The sequence below is a fragment of the Apium graveolens genome, chromosome 2, assembly GCF_009905375.1.
Source record: "Apium graveolens cultivar Ventura chromosome 2, ASM990537v1, whole genome shotgun sequence".
Taxonomy (NCBI): Eukaryota; Viridiplantae; Streptophyta; class Magnoliopsida; order Apiales; family Apiaceae; genus Apium; species Apium graveolens.
In genome coordinates, this window is record NC_133648.1 from 24699978 (window position 1) to 24718592 (window position 18615).

At 38.4% G+C, this 18615-nt stretch overlaps 1 protein-coding gene across 1 annotated transcript; it reads right to left on the reverse strand.

Moving 5' to 3' along the window:
• Positions 1 to 5236: 5236 nt before the first annotated feature.
• On the reverse strand, positions 5237 to 5620 carry LOC141686848 (uncharacterized). The gene has a single exon (XM_074491941.1). It carries the CDS (start codon positions 5618 to 5620, stop codon positions 5237 to 5239), a length of 384 nt encoding a protein of 127 aa, XP_074348042.1.
• Positions 5621 to 18615: the final 12995 nt, after the last annotated feature.

The following is an 18615-nucleotide window of genomic DNA, read 5'->3' on the forward strand; positions in this document are numbered from 1 at the left end:
TAGGGGAATTTGTAACGCCTTTTCAGTTTTCCCCTACGATTTTGAATTATGGGGCAGTTAATTCCTTGAAACTCGCCCCACAATCATTACGTGTTTTACTGCGCTTTTATGTGCATATATATATATATATATTTATATATATGGTTTTAATTTTCCTGTAACTATTGCCCGGACCACTCCTGTCCTGCCATGTGGCAGGGGCGGTTTGTCTCCCCACCCCTATAAAGAGCTGGCTCCTTCCCCCTTTTTATTTTTTATTCACATCAAAAAAGAAGCAACAGTCTCCATTCTCTATTTCTTTCAAAAATCTCCAGAGGTTCGTGCTATTTTCTGGGTGTCTTCACTGCTGCCGTCGTTCTCTGTTCGTTGGCTCTCGCTTTCTCCGATTGACTTGTAAGGCTTCTTTTCCTTGCTTTTTCAATTTGTTTCTCGATTTTTCTTTTCGAGTTTGGTGTTTTTCTCCAAGTTTTTGCATGTTCCAATTTGGTTGTAGATTCTCCGTATTTTGGTTTATTTTCGTAGTGGATTTGTTTGTTTCTTGCTTATGCATGTTTAGATTTGTGTTTTTTTGGGGTTTTTTTGGCTTGATTTTGGGTTGGGTTTTGTGTCAATTTTCTGGGTTTAGTGGTCTGTTCTTGGTGTTCTTGTTTGCAATATGTGTAAGTATGTGTAAAAAATTGCATAGTTTAGATTTTGATTCTTGGGTAAACTGTTTGTGGGATAGGGTTTTGCTGTGATCCGGGTAGGGGGTCATAACCCGGATCTGGGTTAGTTTACTTTTTCCAAAATCGCATGTGATTGGAAGTTTGAGTTTTATACTGGTTGTTCGGATCCAGATCTATGCTATGGTTCTAGATCCGAGTCCTCTTATGCTTCCTATTTCCCGGGTCGCTGTCTGTTCTGGGATTGTGGGTTTGTCTTGGGTGCTTTTATTTTCGTAGTGTATGTGATCTGGATCATTGATGTTTTTCCGGGTTGGACTTGCATTATCGGTATGGATCATTAGGTTATGGTTGATTTAACATAACGTCCTTGACCCGGACCGCCTAACAAAGAACTTGAAAATTGTAGGAATCCAGACTAACTCACCTCGATTTGAATAGGTATATGGTCCGGATCAAGAGGCTTCCTAGAAGAGCTTTCAACTGTTACTCGGGTTTTTCAAGTGAGGAGAGTGATCCTGATTCAATCGAGAGAACTGAGATCCGGGTAGAGATGGTTAAGAAGGCTTCCTCCTCAACCGAGATAATCACGAAGTTCCGGTATAAGAAGCTCCCGGAGAATTCCGTTCCCTTTACTCCCCAGGGCTATTGGTCTAATATAATGTACCATTTTGTAGTCAAGTCCCCGGATGTTGATAATGAAGTTTTTTATGGGAGGATCAGATATGATAGGCAACGCAATGGTCATCCCGGGGTGTATAACCTGGAGGCTTTCGAGAGGGCCTTCTCCGAGTTTCCCATCAGTCGGGATCATTACCAGTTGAAAGACCTTTATTCCGAGGCGGATCCTGCTGAGATGGACGAAGTTGTCCGGGCCGCATTCCAGCTAACTCCTGATATCCAGTGGAGGTGGCCGGAACCGCACGAGAGGATCTATCACCGCCCGGAAGATGGCTTCATTCCGGTATGGATGGAGCACCTTAGATCCGGGTGGAGCCCCCACTTCCATATGTTTATTAAGCATCTCTGTAAGCACGTCTATAAGATATCCCCCATACAGATCACTCCCAACGGGATTAAGTCCATGACCTGGTTCATAGCCTGTTATAATAAATCCGGATTCTTTTCCACCTTAAAGTTTTTCCACCAGATTTTCTATCTGTCTAAGTCGAGCCAGAAGCCCTTTTATGAGATTAAGTTCCTGGCCTCGGAGTGTGGATATGGTTCGGGTAGGGCCAAACCTATAATGCACCATACTTCTTTGAAGTTCTGGAATGGGGAGATAATAATGCTGAAGGGCTATGACCTGGCCTACCTGCCCTACTTTACAATGGAGGGTATCCAGACCAAATTTGCTACTGGTGTCCTGGAGGCGCAGGCCTTAACCCAAATGAGAGCATTCTGTGACTCTCTCGGATTCCAGCCGACCCGGTACACCTTCATGAACCATAAGCTGCTCTTCAAACTCGATTGTAAGTCTTCTAAGTATATAGATTCAGAACATGTCTTGTTTTGATCCTATTTTCTGCTAGATTCGGATCACTTGTTTTTACTTGTAGAATATTTTGTTTCCTTTTTGGTCTGGGTCATTCCCTAATCATGTTGATCTGGATTGTGTTTGCCATTCACTTGTAATTTCTAAAGAGTTAGTTGCTTCCTGATCTGGATCGCCTACTCCGTTTGTTGATCCGGATCTGGATCATATTTTCCTTTTACTTTGTAGTCTCTTTATAGAATTGCCAGCCCCTGATCCGGATCATTTATTTCGTTCGTTGATCCGGATCCGGGTCCTATTTGCTTTTGACTTTGTGCCTTTTTATTTGAATTTGTCGTATCCGGATCCCCTCTTGTGCCCTTTTATCCGGATCATCTTTTCTTTTTATTCTGGAATCTGACTTGTGTTCTTCTCATATATCTACAGGCCTGCCTCATTTCAACCGTGACTTTCTCGGAATCATGTCTTCTTCCGCCTATGCTGCAGCTTTCAACACTCTTGGTTTGGCCTTCAAGACTACTAAGGGGGCTCTGGGACCTGGGTCCGGGTCAGCTGATCTCGAGGGTGGGGCTGAATCCGCTGCTCCCCAAAATGTCCTTGATCCGGGTTATGAAGCCGGCGATTCTGAGCCCGTAATTAAGGAAATTCCACATGATGATGACCCTCCTAGGAAGAAGAGGAAGAGTGTCCTGGCCAAGCCTCCTCGGGGCAAATCTGCTATTTCCAGCCGGGTCATCTGCGATTCGGAGGGAAAAGGTCCGGACGGGGACCCGGTGAAAGTTGGGACCAAGTCCCTAGTTGACCTGGACGGATTCATGTCAAGCATCCTTTCTGAAGAGGATTGGGATGAAGTGGAGGGTTCCAGTATGGCTGCAATATTTAAGAGGTAACTAGGCAATGGGGACAGGTAAACTTCAAGTAGTTTTTAGTTTTCCACCCGGATTGTATTCCTTTTCTGAGTCTCTTTTCTTTTTCTTCCTTTAGGTGGGGAGTGCAATATCTATTTGTTCTGATATCGCTTTCACTGAGGTCCGGGAGGCTAACAACAGGTTTAGGGCCGAGAAGATAAGAGCTGATAACCTGAAGGATGAGTTGGATGAGGCCCGGAAAGGCTTCAAGACTGTTGAATCCGGGTTGAAGGAGCAACTGAAGGACGAGAAGACCCAGGCCGAAGGTCTTGCTGAAGAAGTGGAGAAGCTCAAGGCTGACCTGGCTGCGAAGGAGAACTTGGACAAGGAGGCCATCAACGTTGAGTTCAAAGCCAGCGATGTCTATGACTTCGAGATTGCTCAAGCCGGGGTTCCCGAGGTTCGCAGGGCCTGGCTCGTGGCGGAGAGGCACATCAAATCTGATCCCCTGGCCAACTGGGGTAGCTTCATTCAAGAGTTTCTGGTGGCCAAATCAGCTGTTGAGTAGGGTCAAGGTGAACCGGAACCTTACGATGGTCCCAACCCCAGTTTCCTTTAGATTTGCCTCAGCTTTGTCAAGCTCTTCGGGCCTTGCCCTTGTAATTTGCTTCTTTCTAGTATTCCTCCTACTTTTTGTACTTTGATTCTAAACAATTTGTAATATTCGATTTGTCCGGATTGGTGGCAATCCGGGTTGCTGTTTTATGTTTAGTTGTTGCTTGGATAATTTGTTTTTTGTCTAGAAATTATTTTAAGTAGCTTATTCTTGCTTTTAATCCAGGTGTGAAAGCTTACTCGGATCTGTTTGCTTTTCGCTTTTGTGCTTGGGAAATGCTCCAAGTAGATGGTTGCTGCCCCCAAACCGGGTATGGATTTATAACCGGTCTGGATCCGGGTGTGAACCATTACCCTGTTTAATACATTCTTTGAGTCCGGGTGTGAATCTATACCAGACTTGATATTTGCTTTATGTTGCTTTATGTACTTAGAAAATGATCTAATTACATAGTGGTTGGTTGCAACCCGGGTTTGGATGCCTACCCGGGGTGGTTTGTGCTTTTAATGTTGGCTTTTAATCCGGGTATGACACCGTATCCGGATTGATGTTTTTCTTTTGCTTCTTTATGTACTTAGAGAGTATTCTAAGTACACAATAGTTGCTTTCAACCCGGATTTGGATGTCTATCCGGGTTGATTTTTGCTTTTAATATTGGATTTCAATCCGTGTATGACACCATATCCGGATTGATGTTTTCTTTTCCTCTTTTATATACTTAGAGAATAATCTAAGTACATAGTAGTTGCTTTCAACCCGGACTTGGATGCCTATCCGGGAAGGAATTATTGGCTTAAGATTCTACTAATAGCCGCCCATTTGTTTCGTGTAACATTCTATCACAGGAACTAAAAGCATTCGTGATTGAATCTTCTTCTATCTAAATATTATATAAATAAGAGGTGTTGATTTTTGATTTTAATATTGGCTTTCAATCCGGGTATGACACTATATCCGGATTGATGTTTGCTTTTGTTCTGTTATATACTTCTCTAAGTACACAATAGTTGCTTTCAACCCGGATTTGAATGTCTATCCGGGTTGATGTTTGCTTTTAATGTTGGCTTCCAGTCCGGGTATGACACCATATCCGGCTTGATGTTTGCTTTTGCTCTTTTATGTACTTAGAGAATAATCTAAGTACATAATAGTTGCTTTCAACCCGGATTTGGATGCCTATCCGGGTTGACTTTTGCTTTTAATATTGGCTTTCAATCTGGGTATGACACCATATCCGGATTGATGTTTGCTTTTGTTTTGTTATGTATTTCTCTAAGTACATAATAGTTGCTTTCAACCCGGATTTGGATGTTTATCCGGGTTGATGTTTGCTTTTAATGTTGGCTTCCAATCCGGGTATGACACTATATCCAGATTGATGTTTGTTTTTGCTCTTTTATGTACTTAGAGAATAGTCTAAGTATATAATAGTTGTTTTCAACCCGGGTGTGTTTGTTTTTTCGGGTTGGACTGTGCTTTGCTTGTAGTAACTGTTAAGATAAGAACTGGCTGAAAAAGGAAAATTCTTTTCATTGACTTAAAATTTTCTTCATACAAAATATTTAATCAGAAATTGGTTGCTTTCCATAGGCTACAGGTTTTTTGGTTGCTTTTTCTATTGATAGAATTTTCTAAGTCTGAGTCCATGCCAGGTGTTTGGGATCTCAGATTCATCCATGTTCATCAGCTTATATGTCCCTATGCTTAACACTTCCTTGATTTTGTAAGGCCCTTCCCACCTTGGCATTAGCTTCCCAGTGTTGGTTGGATCTGATGCTTCTGTGTCTCGAAGTACTAGGTCTCCAACTTGAAAGTTCTTGACCTTGGACTTCTTGCTAAAGTGTTCCTTAGTTTTTTCCTTGTACTTATCCATCCTTGCAACATCTTGGTCTCGGACTTCATCAATTATCTCGATGTTTATCCTGAGCCCCTCCTCGTTGGCTACCTCATCAAAGTTGATTGCTCGGTGAGAGGGGGATCCTACCTCGATGGGCAGCATTGCTTCAGTTCCATAAGCCAGTTTGAAGGGCGTTTCTCCTGTGCTTGTGCGGGGACTTGTTCTGTAGGCCCATAGTACATTTGGCAATTCTTCCGGCCATTTTCTTTTGCTTTCTCTGAGCCTCTTCTCGATTCCACGGAGAAGGATCTGTTTGTCACTTCTACTTGGCCATTTTCTTGAGTTAGGCTACTGATGATTTCCTGTGCCGGATGCCCCGCTCTTGGAGGTAGGATTCAAAATCTGATCCGACAAACTGTGGCCCATTATCCGAGACCAGTACTTTTGGGACTCCGAATCTCATCAATATGTTGCCCATGAATTTTATGCAATCCTGCTCATTTATTGTCCGCATTACCTTTGCTTCTACCCACTTAGTCATGTAGTCAATTAAGACCAGTAGGTACCTCAGGTCTCCTCTGGCCCGGGGGAAGGGTCCCATAATATCTATCCCCAAACAGCGATGGGAATTGGAGATAGAATTGATGATGGTAGGACTGGGCTTATCTGGGATACGTTGCTGAACATTTGGCATTGTATGCATTTTTTTACAAAGTCGTTTGCATCTTTGTGGATTGTTGGCCAGTAGTAACCCTGCCTTATTATCTTGTGAGCCAGGGCTTTCGCTGACATGTGGTCTCCGCATATCCCTTCGTGGACTTCCATTAAGCAATACTCTTCCTCCCCGGGGCCAATGCATTTCAGGATGGGTGATGAGAAGGTCCAGCGGTAGAATATTCCCTCTTCAATGAAGAATTTTGTTGCTGTAATAACCCCAAAAATTTTGGACTTTTTGTAAACCTTATCAATAGTGATTTTGCTGATTATGTTGAATAAGAAAACTTTTTATGCCGCACAATGTAGCAGTTCGTTTATTGATATTATGAGGTCTTATTAGTACTCTATATGGTATATAAGTGTATGTAAAGATCGTCAGAATCCAAATCCGAACACTTTGATTTTTCCCGAAAATCCACCAGATACCGAAAGAATTGAGTATAAGGTAACATGATAAAAAGGATTTAAATTCAAAGATTTTTAGAGAGGATCATAAAAGGAATATAAAATATTGAGAAAGATTTAGGGGAACCTAAGTAATAAGATCCCAGGTATGATCCCTCAAACGAGAAACGAGAACGAAAATTAAGCGAACCGTATAACAGATAAGCGGTCATTAGCCAAGTAATTAGGGGTTAATCAAAGAGGTTAGTGGATGATGATGTCATCACACCATTAAGAAGAAGACAAGTATAAGAGGATGACATGAGAAAGATGACATAGGCATGGTGACATAAGCATGACAAATGGAGGGATTGGTTGGTTGATTGTGAGCCACACAATTTTTACATGGTAACAATCTAATTAACAACAAAAGGAAGTAACCAAGCTAAACACCACACAAATCATTTAATCAAACTAGAAACATTTTTACTTCACTTTTTTTCCCTTGCTCTCGGCCAAAACCAGAGCAGCAACTTAAAACTACCATATCTCCTTCAATACTCACTCAAATATTGTGTTCTATAGCTCGTTGGAAAGGTATTGAGATGGCCTACAACTCTTGTTCACAAGTCTCGTCCAAATAAGTATGGAAAGACCCTCATTTTTACAGTTCTTTAAATCAGACTTTTAGAAACTTCAAAACCTAACTTTGTGTTCTTGATTTCTTTGGAAAGATCAAGCTTGTAGGAGGTTAGTTTAAGGCTTCCTAGAAACTTAACACCTACCAAGGAAGGTATCAACTTCAAACCCTAGCTTTGATATTACGATTCCATTAAGTTTTATTGAAGCATTGTTAGTATTAAGACTTGATCTTTGATTATAAGTAGTTTTGATGGATTTGTATTGGTTTTGAATATTGGGTCTTTGATTGGTTGGATAAATTGATAAAACTTGGAGTTGGGGACTGAGTTTGTAGTATGATGGTTGAATATTGATGTATTTGTGGTTTAGAGTGAATTGATGATAATTTAGAGTGTTAATTAAATTGGAAATCGCGTAAACATAAACGTCATAATGTCCGATTTTCCTTAACTGTTCTGTTCTTAACTTTAGGACCCGTGAACTCACTGGAAGATTCTAACCTTTGCCATGTTTAGATAGTTCATGTTACGAGCTTCGTTTTGATATGTGGTTCGCTTGAATCCGATGTACGGTTTACGAGAAACGACCGTTTTAAGTAACGGCGTTTCGGGAACGAACCATTACCCCTCGCCTTACTTTGAAACCTTGGTTAAGGCCCTTAAATGACTAATTGGAGTATGAAACAATTATGTAAAGTGGACTAGGCAGTTGGTAGGGTATTCGCGAAAGCGTCGCCTTAAAATTCGTAACGGTTAATTATTAAAAATGGTGGAGCCGAGGGTACTCGAACGACTTATGTGATTTGTTAAGTGTAGAAATGACCATAAGAAAACGTTATGGTTCAATTGGTTAAAGTCTAGTTTCTTAATCGACCGTGGTTTAATTCCGGCTTATGTTGTTGTTCATAGGTTACCGGATCCACTCTAAGCTTAAGTCTACCCAGAGCACTCAGGCAAGTTTTCTACCCGTTATCCTGTTGTTGTGATGTATATATGTATATGTTTTATCTTGTGATAAGTGCATGAATGTTATTAGCAAATCTTGTGATATATTGGAGCATGCTGATATGGTATATATGCATATCTGTTTCGTAATCTTGATATCTAATTGTTGATTCAATTGCTTATAAGTTGCATAATATCTATGCTAGAGATAAGCAGTAGTTGCGTATACCCTTAGTATAGGGGACCCAAAGGTAAACATTTTCTAAACCGGGAGACGATGTTCCCGAGTATATTATATATATATATATTTATTTATATTTATATAAGATATAGTTTTCAAAACTATTAATCGAATAAGGTTTATTCGATAACTTTATTTTATTTAATAAATATTATTTTGAATATTCATTCGAGGACTTATGACTCTGTTTATTTTATTTAATGAATATTATTTTAAATATTCATTTGAGGATTTATGACTCCGCTTATTTATTAAATAATATTCTTTATATTATTAAAGAATAATGTTTCGATAATGAAACTTATTTTTTATTATTCAAATAAAGATCGTACTTTCATATAAGTATATCTTTGGTTATTTATTATTCATTTCAAGTATGAGTTTTAAAACTTCTACTTCGATTATTTTTATAAGGATTATCCTTATGGGAATATTATTTAAATAATAATATTCAGATATTTTCTAATATATCGGGACTGATTTATTTTATTAAATCAGCATTACTCCAAACATTCTTAAAAATGTTTTCGAGTCTTCAAAATGATTTTAAAAGTTAGAGCGGATCCCAAAACTCTTTTACAAATTTAAGATCTTCCTTTTGAAGGAGATTTATATACTCGCTCAAAAATATGAGGGATCTGGCTCCGTGATGTATTCTTATATTCGCAACAAGGTTGCTGTTTTGATAAAAGAGTTTTTGATTACTTACCCAACACTCGGGAAGTAAAATTCTTGGAATAAGTTAACCCATTAACAGGCATCGCCTAGGAAATATCAGTGAGATTTTCTTTCCAACTAGATGCGACTTCTTGGTGGAGTCGTATCAACAAGTTCCTACTTGGGGAAAGGGGAGACGAGCTTTACATTTCAGAGTCATGGATTTCATCTGAACTAGGAGTGGCGTAAGCGGTCGAGTGGTGTCGGCCCAGCCTTATTTATTGGCCCAAATGGCCCAAAAGTTCCGCTAAGACGGTCCATTCCTTAGGAGTCCAGTGTTCGGTTGACAAGTAAATCCGATTGTTCTCCTCTACATGTAGAAAATGGTGGGGTTGCACTACTGCGACTGATCAGCGTGAGTGGTCTTCCTGGCGCGGAAAACTCCCGTAATGAGTTCATCATCCAATTGGATATTTTTGCAACACTACCCAGAGCACTTCGATAGAAAGGCTACGGCTGGGCGATTGTTAAGTGTTGGCAGGGTCGATTTTTCAAAATGATGTTTTCATCAAATGAAGTATCTCGTAACTTCATTTCATTTTGATGATATTTCAAAGATTAATTCTATACAAGTTTTGTCGTGTAGCTTCATCTATGGGATGAACTAATTATAACTTGAATGGTGGTAGTTCAAGTAGTATTCGGAAAAGATATAAGTATATTGGAGTATCTTGTAACTTCATCTTTTCAACTTATATCTAGTTAATGATTATCTTATGAATGACAAAGGTTTTCAGAAAAATGTTGAGACAAGGTTAGATATATGAGATCACCTTACAACGATATTTTTATACATTTATAAACTGGAACTCTGTATATATTATGCCTGGCAGAGTATTTCAAAGATTTTGAAAAGTATATATGTATATACTGAATATTTTGCGACTTGGTCGCGTTAAGATATCAACTTGGTTCATTTCTTCTTAACCAAGACTTTCTTGAGTACTATGTGAATGCTCATATATTGTAAATTATTATACATACTATTTCGGTGGGTTTGTTGCTCACCCTTGCTTTCTTCTTTCATCACACAACATCAGATAGACAAGATGAACAGGACCAAGCTCCCAATTCGCGAGCGGATAGGAAACGTTCCGCAATTTCCTATAGGCATTAATGTCACTGTAGCTGAGGTAGGAACTACCAATAGGCTAGGCTTTCAACTTTTGATGTACCAGACTTATGTATCTTTATGAATTGTAATAATGGCAAAGAAATGTAAATTTATTCAGAAACCCTTTTAAGGTGTAATGGCATATAATTGTGGAATAAAATGACTCGTGTTATTTTTGGATATTCATCTCTGAGACTATAACTTGTGGTGTGTGTGTTTATTGTGGGGTCACAGTACGGAGTAGTTGATTGTTTATTAAGATTGGGTGTTATTAAGGGAAATGGAACTCGTGACAACCCGGATCCCCGACCCCGGATTTGGGGGTGTTACAGAAATGGTATCAGAGCTAAGCGTTATAAACCTCAGAGATGATATGACGTTAAAATAATAAGTTCACTAAGATAATAAGAACTCTTGTCAAGTTCATAGTCGGACTACCTAACGTAGTACTGACAGTTAAAACCTTTATGGGAACCCTTATAAATATCGTGATAGAAGCATAGTTCGTTATCGTATATGGTAGCGGGACTCTGAACCCTGAGGTTGAGGAACAACAACGCGATGATATTTTATTACTTATTGGAGATCAGATTATGGATCCGATAGAGCGTCCTAACGCGGGGACCGGATGATGTTCATATTGAGGATGTAGCGGTTGAGGATGTTGTCCTAAAAGGGATTGTTGCTGAGAAGAATCCCGTGGAGGATCCTGACAAGAATGAATAAAGGACCACTGATGAATTGATGACTATGGTTAGGGCGACTACCAGAGGTAGGATTGGCCGGTTACTACCGGAGGTTCGTTCAAGTTCGTAAAGATAGTAGCCCCTTTAACGCGCTTACTCGTAAGACTGAGAAGTTCGAATGGACAGAGAAATACGAGAACAACTTTCAAGAACTGAAGCAAAGATTTGTGACGGCCCCTATGATGGCGTTGCCGAATGGAAAAGGAGATTTTGTGATGTGTAGTGACGCTTCGCATAAGGAATTAGGGTGCTTCTTATACAGCACAACAAGGTAATCGCGTACGCGTCAAGACAATTAAGGGAATATAAAATTCGATATCCCCACCCATGAGCTTGGGCTCGTGGCAATAGTTTTTCCCTAAATATTGGAGGCACTACTTGTATGGAGAGAAGTGCAAGATTTACACAAACCATAGGAGCTCTAGTACATTTTTATGTAGAAAGAACTCAACATACGCCAGAGGAGGCGGTTAGAGCTAATCAAGAATTATGATTGGGAGATTCTTTATCATTCGGGGAAAGCCAATGTGGTGGCTGATGCCCTTAGTAAAAAGGAGAGACTCAAGATAATAATGTCTTTGGGAGAGTTTATAAGAGATTTTGAGAAAATGGAAATAGAAGTGAAGGTAACCGGAGCCGGTACCGAAAAGCTGTTTGAGATTGCAATACAGCCCGAATTATTGGAAAAGAACATATTGTGCCAAAAAAAGTGATGAATGAAGGTAGAGAGCCAACAAATAGATAAGAGATTAATACCGAGAAAGATGATAAGGGAATAATGAGGTATTCCTACAGAATTTGGGTTCCAAATGTTCAAGAGCTTAAAGATGAGATCTTGGATGAAAGCTAGTTTAAGGAATAAGATTTAGAGCAAACCCTGAACGTGATAGTCAGGGAGGTCGCCATCAAGATAGAAGGAACCCATAACATAATAAAGTGGAAAATGAGGATTTAAAACATGTAGGATGACCCCGATTATGGGGAGGAGGAGGGAATGTTCAGACTAAAGAAACAGAAGTCGAGTAAGGAAAGGAGACCCGAGACGGTACTCCTATACGACAATTTATGGACCTTTCTAGACAGAACTTGGACTATTATCCCTAACCACCACCCTGAGGAAACAACGTGGTGAGAAATTCTTTCAGGACCTTTAAGTCGCTAAGCTCTCAGAGTTCCAAGGAACAAGCTGACCCAGTCGAGGCAAGAGCCTGGCTAAAGGAAATATAGGAATCATTTGAGATTCTAAATGATTGACGAATCACAAAAGACTGTTTTTGTCACTTACCCTCCTAAGAGAGAGGCCACTCGCTGGTGAAAGGCCAAGGAAGGCACGGAGCAAGAGATTATAATAAACTGATTTAAGTTCAGTCAATTGTTTTCAGGAAAGTACTTCCCAAGGTTATGGAGATGGTGTAAAAGCTTTAGAGCCAGAACAAAGGCAGACGAGTATGATGAATTATGAATCTAAGTTGTAAAAGTTGTCAAGATTCATTCTGAGGACACGAATCCAGAATGACAGGATGTTTGAAATCAATGCTTATGTTGTGTTGGTTAATGAAATAATGATAAGAGAAAGGAAAATAAAAAGAAACTGAAGTGGAAAGGAATATAAAGGCAATAGAGTTTGAGAAATGATAAGGGAGTTGGGTATGAGGAAACCCTAAAGACTCGTAGCAATAGAAATAGAAAAGTATGTAATCGTCAGGATGAGGGTGATTCACCATGAGTTAAAATTGATGGTTGAAGGCATAAGAGATACAAATATTTTATCCCCTGTAAGTTGGGAGGATTCGAGGAAACCTTGAGATAGTTCGAAGGATAAATAATGAGACGCGGATAGACTGAGGAGACAAGGAAGTAAGAAATTAGAAAAATTGGATGAAGGAAGTGACCTTCAAGAATGTGAAGTGTAAGACCGGTGGCTTGATACCTAGAAAGGGAGACGCCAGGTATGAAAGATATCCCAACATTGAGATGACTGTTGAGATAAACAACAAAAGTAAATAAGGAATTATTAAGAAGAAGTTCACGTTGAACACGACCAATATCTTCCAGAACATCCCTGTTGTCATTACTAAATTAGGCAAGCAAAGCGAAAAGAAAAAAAACCGTTGTTATCTTTTGGAGGCCATATGGATTGACCTCAGTTTGAATAAGGATGTTATTGTGAAATTAAATATAGACTATCGAAGTGAGAATGATTGAATAAGGTAATCTATCAAGTATAATTGACTTGATTTATCCATGGAAAAGTGTAAGTATCTTTTAAAGGTGGAATTATGGATAAAACCCTGATAACTTGAAATGAATCCTAGGGGAATGCATAAAGGTTGGCATTTCACCCTTAATAGGGAAAGCATGAGTTTTGACAGTATAAATTGGAAAGGATTAAGGTAACAACAACCTTTAAGGATCAGTGGAGAAATTTTTCAGAAGTATATAAACAATGATTATGGTATTAGTAAATGGTATCTTGATATGCCCTGTGCCTAGGGTGTACCTGATGAAGGATTTAAGGATAACCTTAGAGGTTTTACAAGGAGAAAGGTAATATTCAAAGTTCTCAAGAATAGAAATTTTGATGAAGGAAATATGACGTAATTATAATAATGCCAGGTGCGGCATGTGTTGAACCATAAGAAAGTATAGATCAATCCAATGAGGGTCGAGTTTGATGAAAACAAGAAGAACCCAAGATAAGAGACGTCCTAAGTATGATCGAGAGTCAGTCGTGGCAATGTTCACATCTAAAGACTAAGGCAATGACTTATGGAAAAATGGTGATTTTTTTTCTCACCAAGACTTAAGAGAAGCATTTTCACATAAGCAGTGATTGAAATGAGGTAGAAAATTTAGTTGGAGGTGGTTAAAATAACATTAATTGTAAGGAAATTTTACTATCAGGAAAGGCCAAAGAGGTGGCCAATACTTTAAGTGTAAGAGGACAATTATCGGCGCTTGTGCCCGAGGAATACAGTGATAATGGTTAATTCCGTGAAGGTTGTATTATGGTGTGAAAGATTGACATTCCTTCTGATGACTGTGCGGTACTCAACCGTAATAGTAGTTTGGTAAAGATTTAATTCATGTAATCGCCGTGAGTGGGCTTTCTATCTTAGAAGGTCCTATCTTGAGATAAGCCAGGAGCATGTTACGAAAGGACTAAATGAACCTTTGAGCTTCATGTCTCCCAGTAAAGAAATATGGTTAATAATGGTATTAGCCTGCTATCGTTGCTTTGATTGAAACTCTTCTGCAATTTTATCTGCTTCATGTCATGTATGTACGTCAGGATCAGGAATGTTCTTCATGAATCATGAATAGTGATTATGTTACCTCCTTAGAAGGATTCAATATGATATGAATGGACTCCGTACGGTTAGCTATTAAAACTTCATGGAAAACGAATGACTACAGTAGGTCAACGGTGGGCCATAGTAATGCAGGAATGATTCTGCGAGTAATGAGCCGATTACTTACAACCGTGAGAGTTGTATTGGAATGGATGTTGAGAGTGAGTACCACTAATCGGGTTGTGGTGGTGTATAAGTTATCATTGATAGGCTAATTAAGTCGATTATCTACCTATTGAATACTTATTCCTTCTTATCAATAGAGAGTCGTATTACTATACGAGGAAGGTTGCGATGCAAGCATAAAATTCTAATAACGATGACGTCTAGAATGAAATCCCAGATTCGATTTTCGATGTCGAGGGAGTTTCAAAGGTGATTGTTTATAAGCTCGAGCAAGAGCATGGGTCCATAGAATGATGGACGGAATAGTAAATATTCAGACACGTAAAATACGATGTTATAATACTTGATGTTGATATATATATATATATACGTATATGTTTTGTTCTCCTATGACAAACCTCTATAGTTCAGAGGTAGATTCCAAGCCAGATATTTTGTGGCAGTATATTTTATATATATACAATTCTCTTCAATTCGTTCTTTTCTCTCCTTTTCACTTCATATAAGCTGAGAAGAACAACCCTTCCAGAAGGGGAGGTATTGCCGAATGACTATCTATCTGTGTGATAGAAGCCTAGTAGGATACCATGTATTGTCTAATTGCTTGTCAAGTACTAAAGGCTGGCCACCTTCTATACTAACTATGCAATGTAACAAGTGTTCATGATCATAGTGATCTCTCAATAAATTCTTTTACTTCTATATGAAGGACCAAGCTTTCGAAGATGGAGGCAGCTAGAGATGAAGTGGTACCAAGTATGGTGGTATTCCGATTCTAACGCGTTCGTGATACTAAGGTTGACGTGATTATTAAAAGGTTATAGAACGCTAACGAGCAAAAGTGTAATCAGTATAAAATTTGGTACGGAAGATAGTAACAATTACGAACTGGAAAAGAGTGGGTATTGAGAAGCAAAAGCTGTAGATCTAGATGAGATAATGAGAGTCTGTACAATAGACTTGAAAGAAATTTGGAATGATCACTTAACGCGGATTGAGTTTTCTTACGATAATCAATCGTATGTCAGTATCGAGGTATCGCCTTATGAGATCCTTGAGGGAAGACAATGTCGATCTCCTTATGTTAGGATGAAGTTGTAGAGCGCAAGATGCTCGGACCCGCAGTAGTCCAAAGGACCAAGGATATAATAGATCTAATCAGAGGACGGCTGGTAGTAGCCCAAGATGGACATAAGAAGTATGTTGATTTGACACGAAAGGACAAAGAATAGGAAGTAGGGGACCTAGTGTTGTTATAGGTATTCCCTTGGAAAGGATGGATGTGGTTCGGAAAGAAAGGAAAGCTAAGCCCACGAATTGTTGGACCCTTGGATATATTAAGTCGTATTAGGAAGTTAACATATGAGCTAGCCTTACCCCGAACCTTAGCAAGTTCATAACGTGTTCCATGTATCAATGTTAAGGAAGTGTAATCCGGATGCCAGACAAATAGGGGCATATGAGCGCATAGACATGCAACCAGACGTAACCTATATGGAGCAACCAGGAAGGGTTATAGATCAAAAATGGACAAGTGCTTAGAAGAAGGGTTATCATGCTAGTCAGGGTTTGTGGCAGAACCACAATATGGGAAAATTGACTTGAGAGTTAGAAAGTGCAATGCTAAGAAAGTATCCCTATTCATTTTCAATCTGATTCCGGGACGGAATCCTTTTAAGGAGGGGAGACTGTAATAACCCCAAAAATTTTGGACTTTTTGTAAACCTTATGAATAGTGATTTTGCTGATTATGCTGAATAAGAAAACTTTTCATGCCACACAATATAGCAGTTCTTCTATTAATATTATGAGGTCTTATTAGTACTCTATATGGTATATAAGTGTATGTAAAGATCGTCAGAATCCAAATCCGAACACTTTGATTTTTCCCGAAAATCCACCAGATACCGAAAGAATTGAGTATAAGGTAACATGATAAAAAGGATTTAAATTCAAGGATTTTTAGAAAGGATCATAAAAGGAATATAAAATATTGAGAAAGGTTTAGGGGAACCTAAGTAATAAGATCCCAAGTATGATCCCTCAAACGATAAACGAGAACGAAAGCTAAGCGAACCGTATAACAGATAAGTGGTCATTAGCCAAGTAATTAGGGGTTAATCAAAGAGGTTAGTGGATGATGATGTCATCACACCAACAAGAAGAAGACAAGTGTAAGAGGATGACATGAGAAAGATGACATAGGCATGGTGACATAAGCATGACAAATGGAGGGATTGGTTGGTTGATTGTGAGCCACACAATTTTTACATGGTAACAATCTAATTAACAACAAAAGGAAGTAACCAAGCTAAACACCACACAAATCATTTAATCAAACTAGAAACATTTTTACTTCACTTTTTTTCCCTTGCTCTCGGCCAAAACCAGAGCAGCAACTTAAAACTACCATATCTCCTTCAATACTCACTCAAATATTGTGTTCTATAGCTCGTTGGAAAGGTATTGAGATGGCCTACAACTCTTGTTCACAAGTCTCGTCCAAATAAGTATGGAAAGACCCTCATTTTTACAGTTCTTTAAATCAGACTTTTAGAAACTTCAAAACCTAACTTTGTGTTCTTGATTTCTTTGGAAAGATCAAGCTTGTAGGAGGTTAGTTTAAGGCTCCCTAAGGCTTCCTAGAAACTTAACACTTACCAAGGAAGGTATCAACTTGAAACCCTAGCTTTGATTTTATGATTCCATTAAGTTTTATTGAAGCATTGTTAGTACTAAGGCTTGATCTTTGATTATAAGTAGTTTTGGTGGATTTGTATTGGTTTTGAATATTGGGTCTTTGATTGGTTGGATAAATTGATAAAACTTGGAGTTGGGGACTGAGTTTGTAGTATGATGGTTGAATATTGTTGTATTGGTGGTTTAGAGTGAATTGATGATAATTTAGAGTGTTAACTAAATTGGAAATCGCGTAAACATAAACGTCATAATGTCCGATTTTTCTTAACTGTTCTGTTCTTAACTTTAGGACCCGTGAACTCACTGGAAGATTCTAACATTTGCCATGTTTAGATAGTTCATGTTACGAGCTTCGTTTTGATATGTGGTTCGCTTGAATCCGATGTACGGTTTACGAGAAACGACCGTTTTAAGTAACGGCGTTTCGGGAGCGAACCATTACCCCTCGCCTTACTTTGAAATCTTGGTTAAGGCCCTTAAATGATTAATTGGAGTATGAAACAATTATGTAAAGTGGACTAGGCAGTTGGTAGGGTATTCGCGAAAGCGTCGCCTTAAAATTCATAACAGTTAATTTATTAAAAATGGTGGAGCCGAGGGTACTCGAACAACTTATGTGATTTGTTAAGCGTAGAAATGACCATAAGAAAACGTTAGGGTTCAATTGGTTAAAGTCTAGTTTCTTAATCGACCGTGGTTTAATTCCGGCTTATGTTGTTGTTCATAGGTTACCGGACTCACTCTAAGCTTAAGTCTACCCCGGAGCACTCAGGCAAGTTTTCTACCCGTTATACTATTGTTGTGATGTATATATGTATATGCATTATCTTGTGATAAGTGCATGAATGTTATTAGCAAATCTTGCGATATATTGGAGCATGCTGATATGGTATATATGCATGTCTGTTTCGTAATCTTGATATCTAATTGTTGATTCAATTGCTTATAAGTTGCATAATACCTATGCTAGAGATAAGCAGTAGTTGCGTATACCCTTAGTATAGGGGACCCAAAGGTAAATATTTTCTAAACCGGGAGACGATGTTCCCGAGTATATTATATATATATATATATATATATATATATATTTATATAAGATATAGTTTTTAAAACTATTAATCGAATAAGCTTTATTCGATAACTTTATTTTATTTAATAAATATTATTTTGAATATTCATTCGAGGACTTATGACTCTGTTTATTTTATTTAATGAATATTATTTTGAATATTCATTTGAGGACTTATGACTCCGCTTATTTATTAAATAATATTCTTTATTTTATTAAAGAATAATTTTTCGATAATGAAACTTATTTTTGATTATTCAAATAAAGATCGTACTTTCGTATAAGTATATCTTTGGTTATTTATTATTCATTTCAAGTATGAGTTTTAAAACTTCTACTTCGATTATTTTTATAAGGATTATCCTTATGGGAATATTATTTAAATAATAATATTCAGATATTTT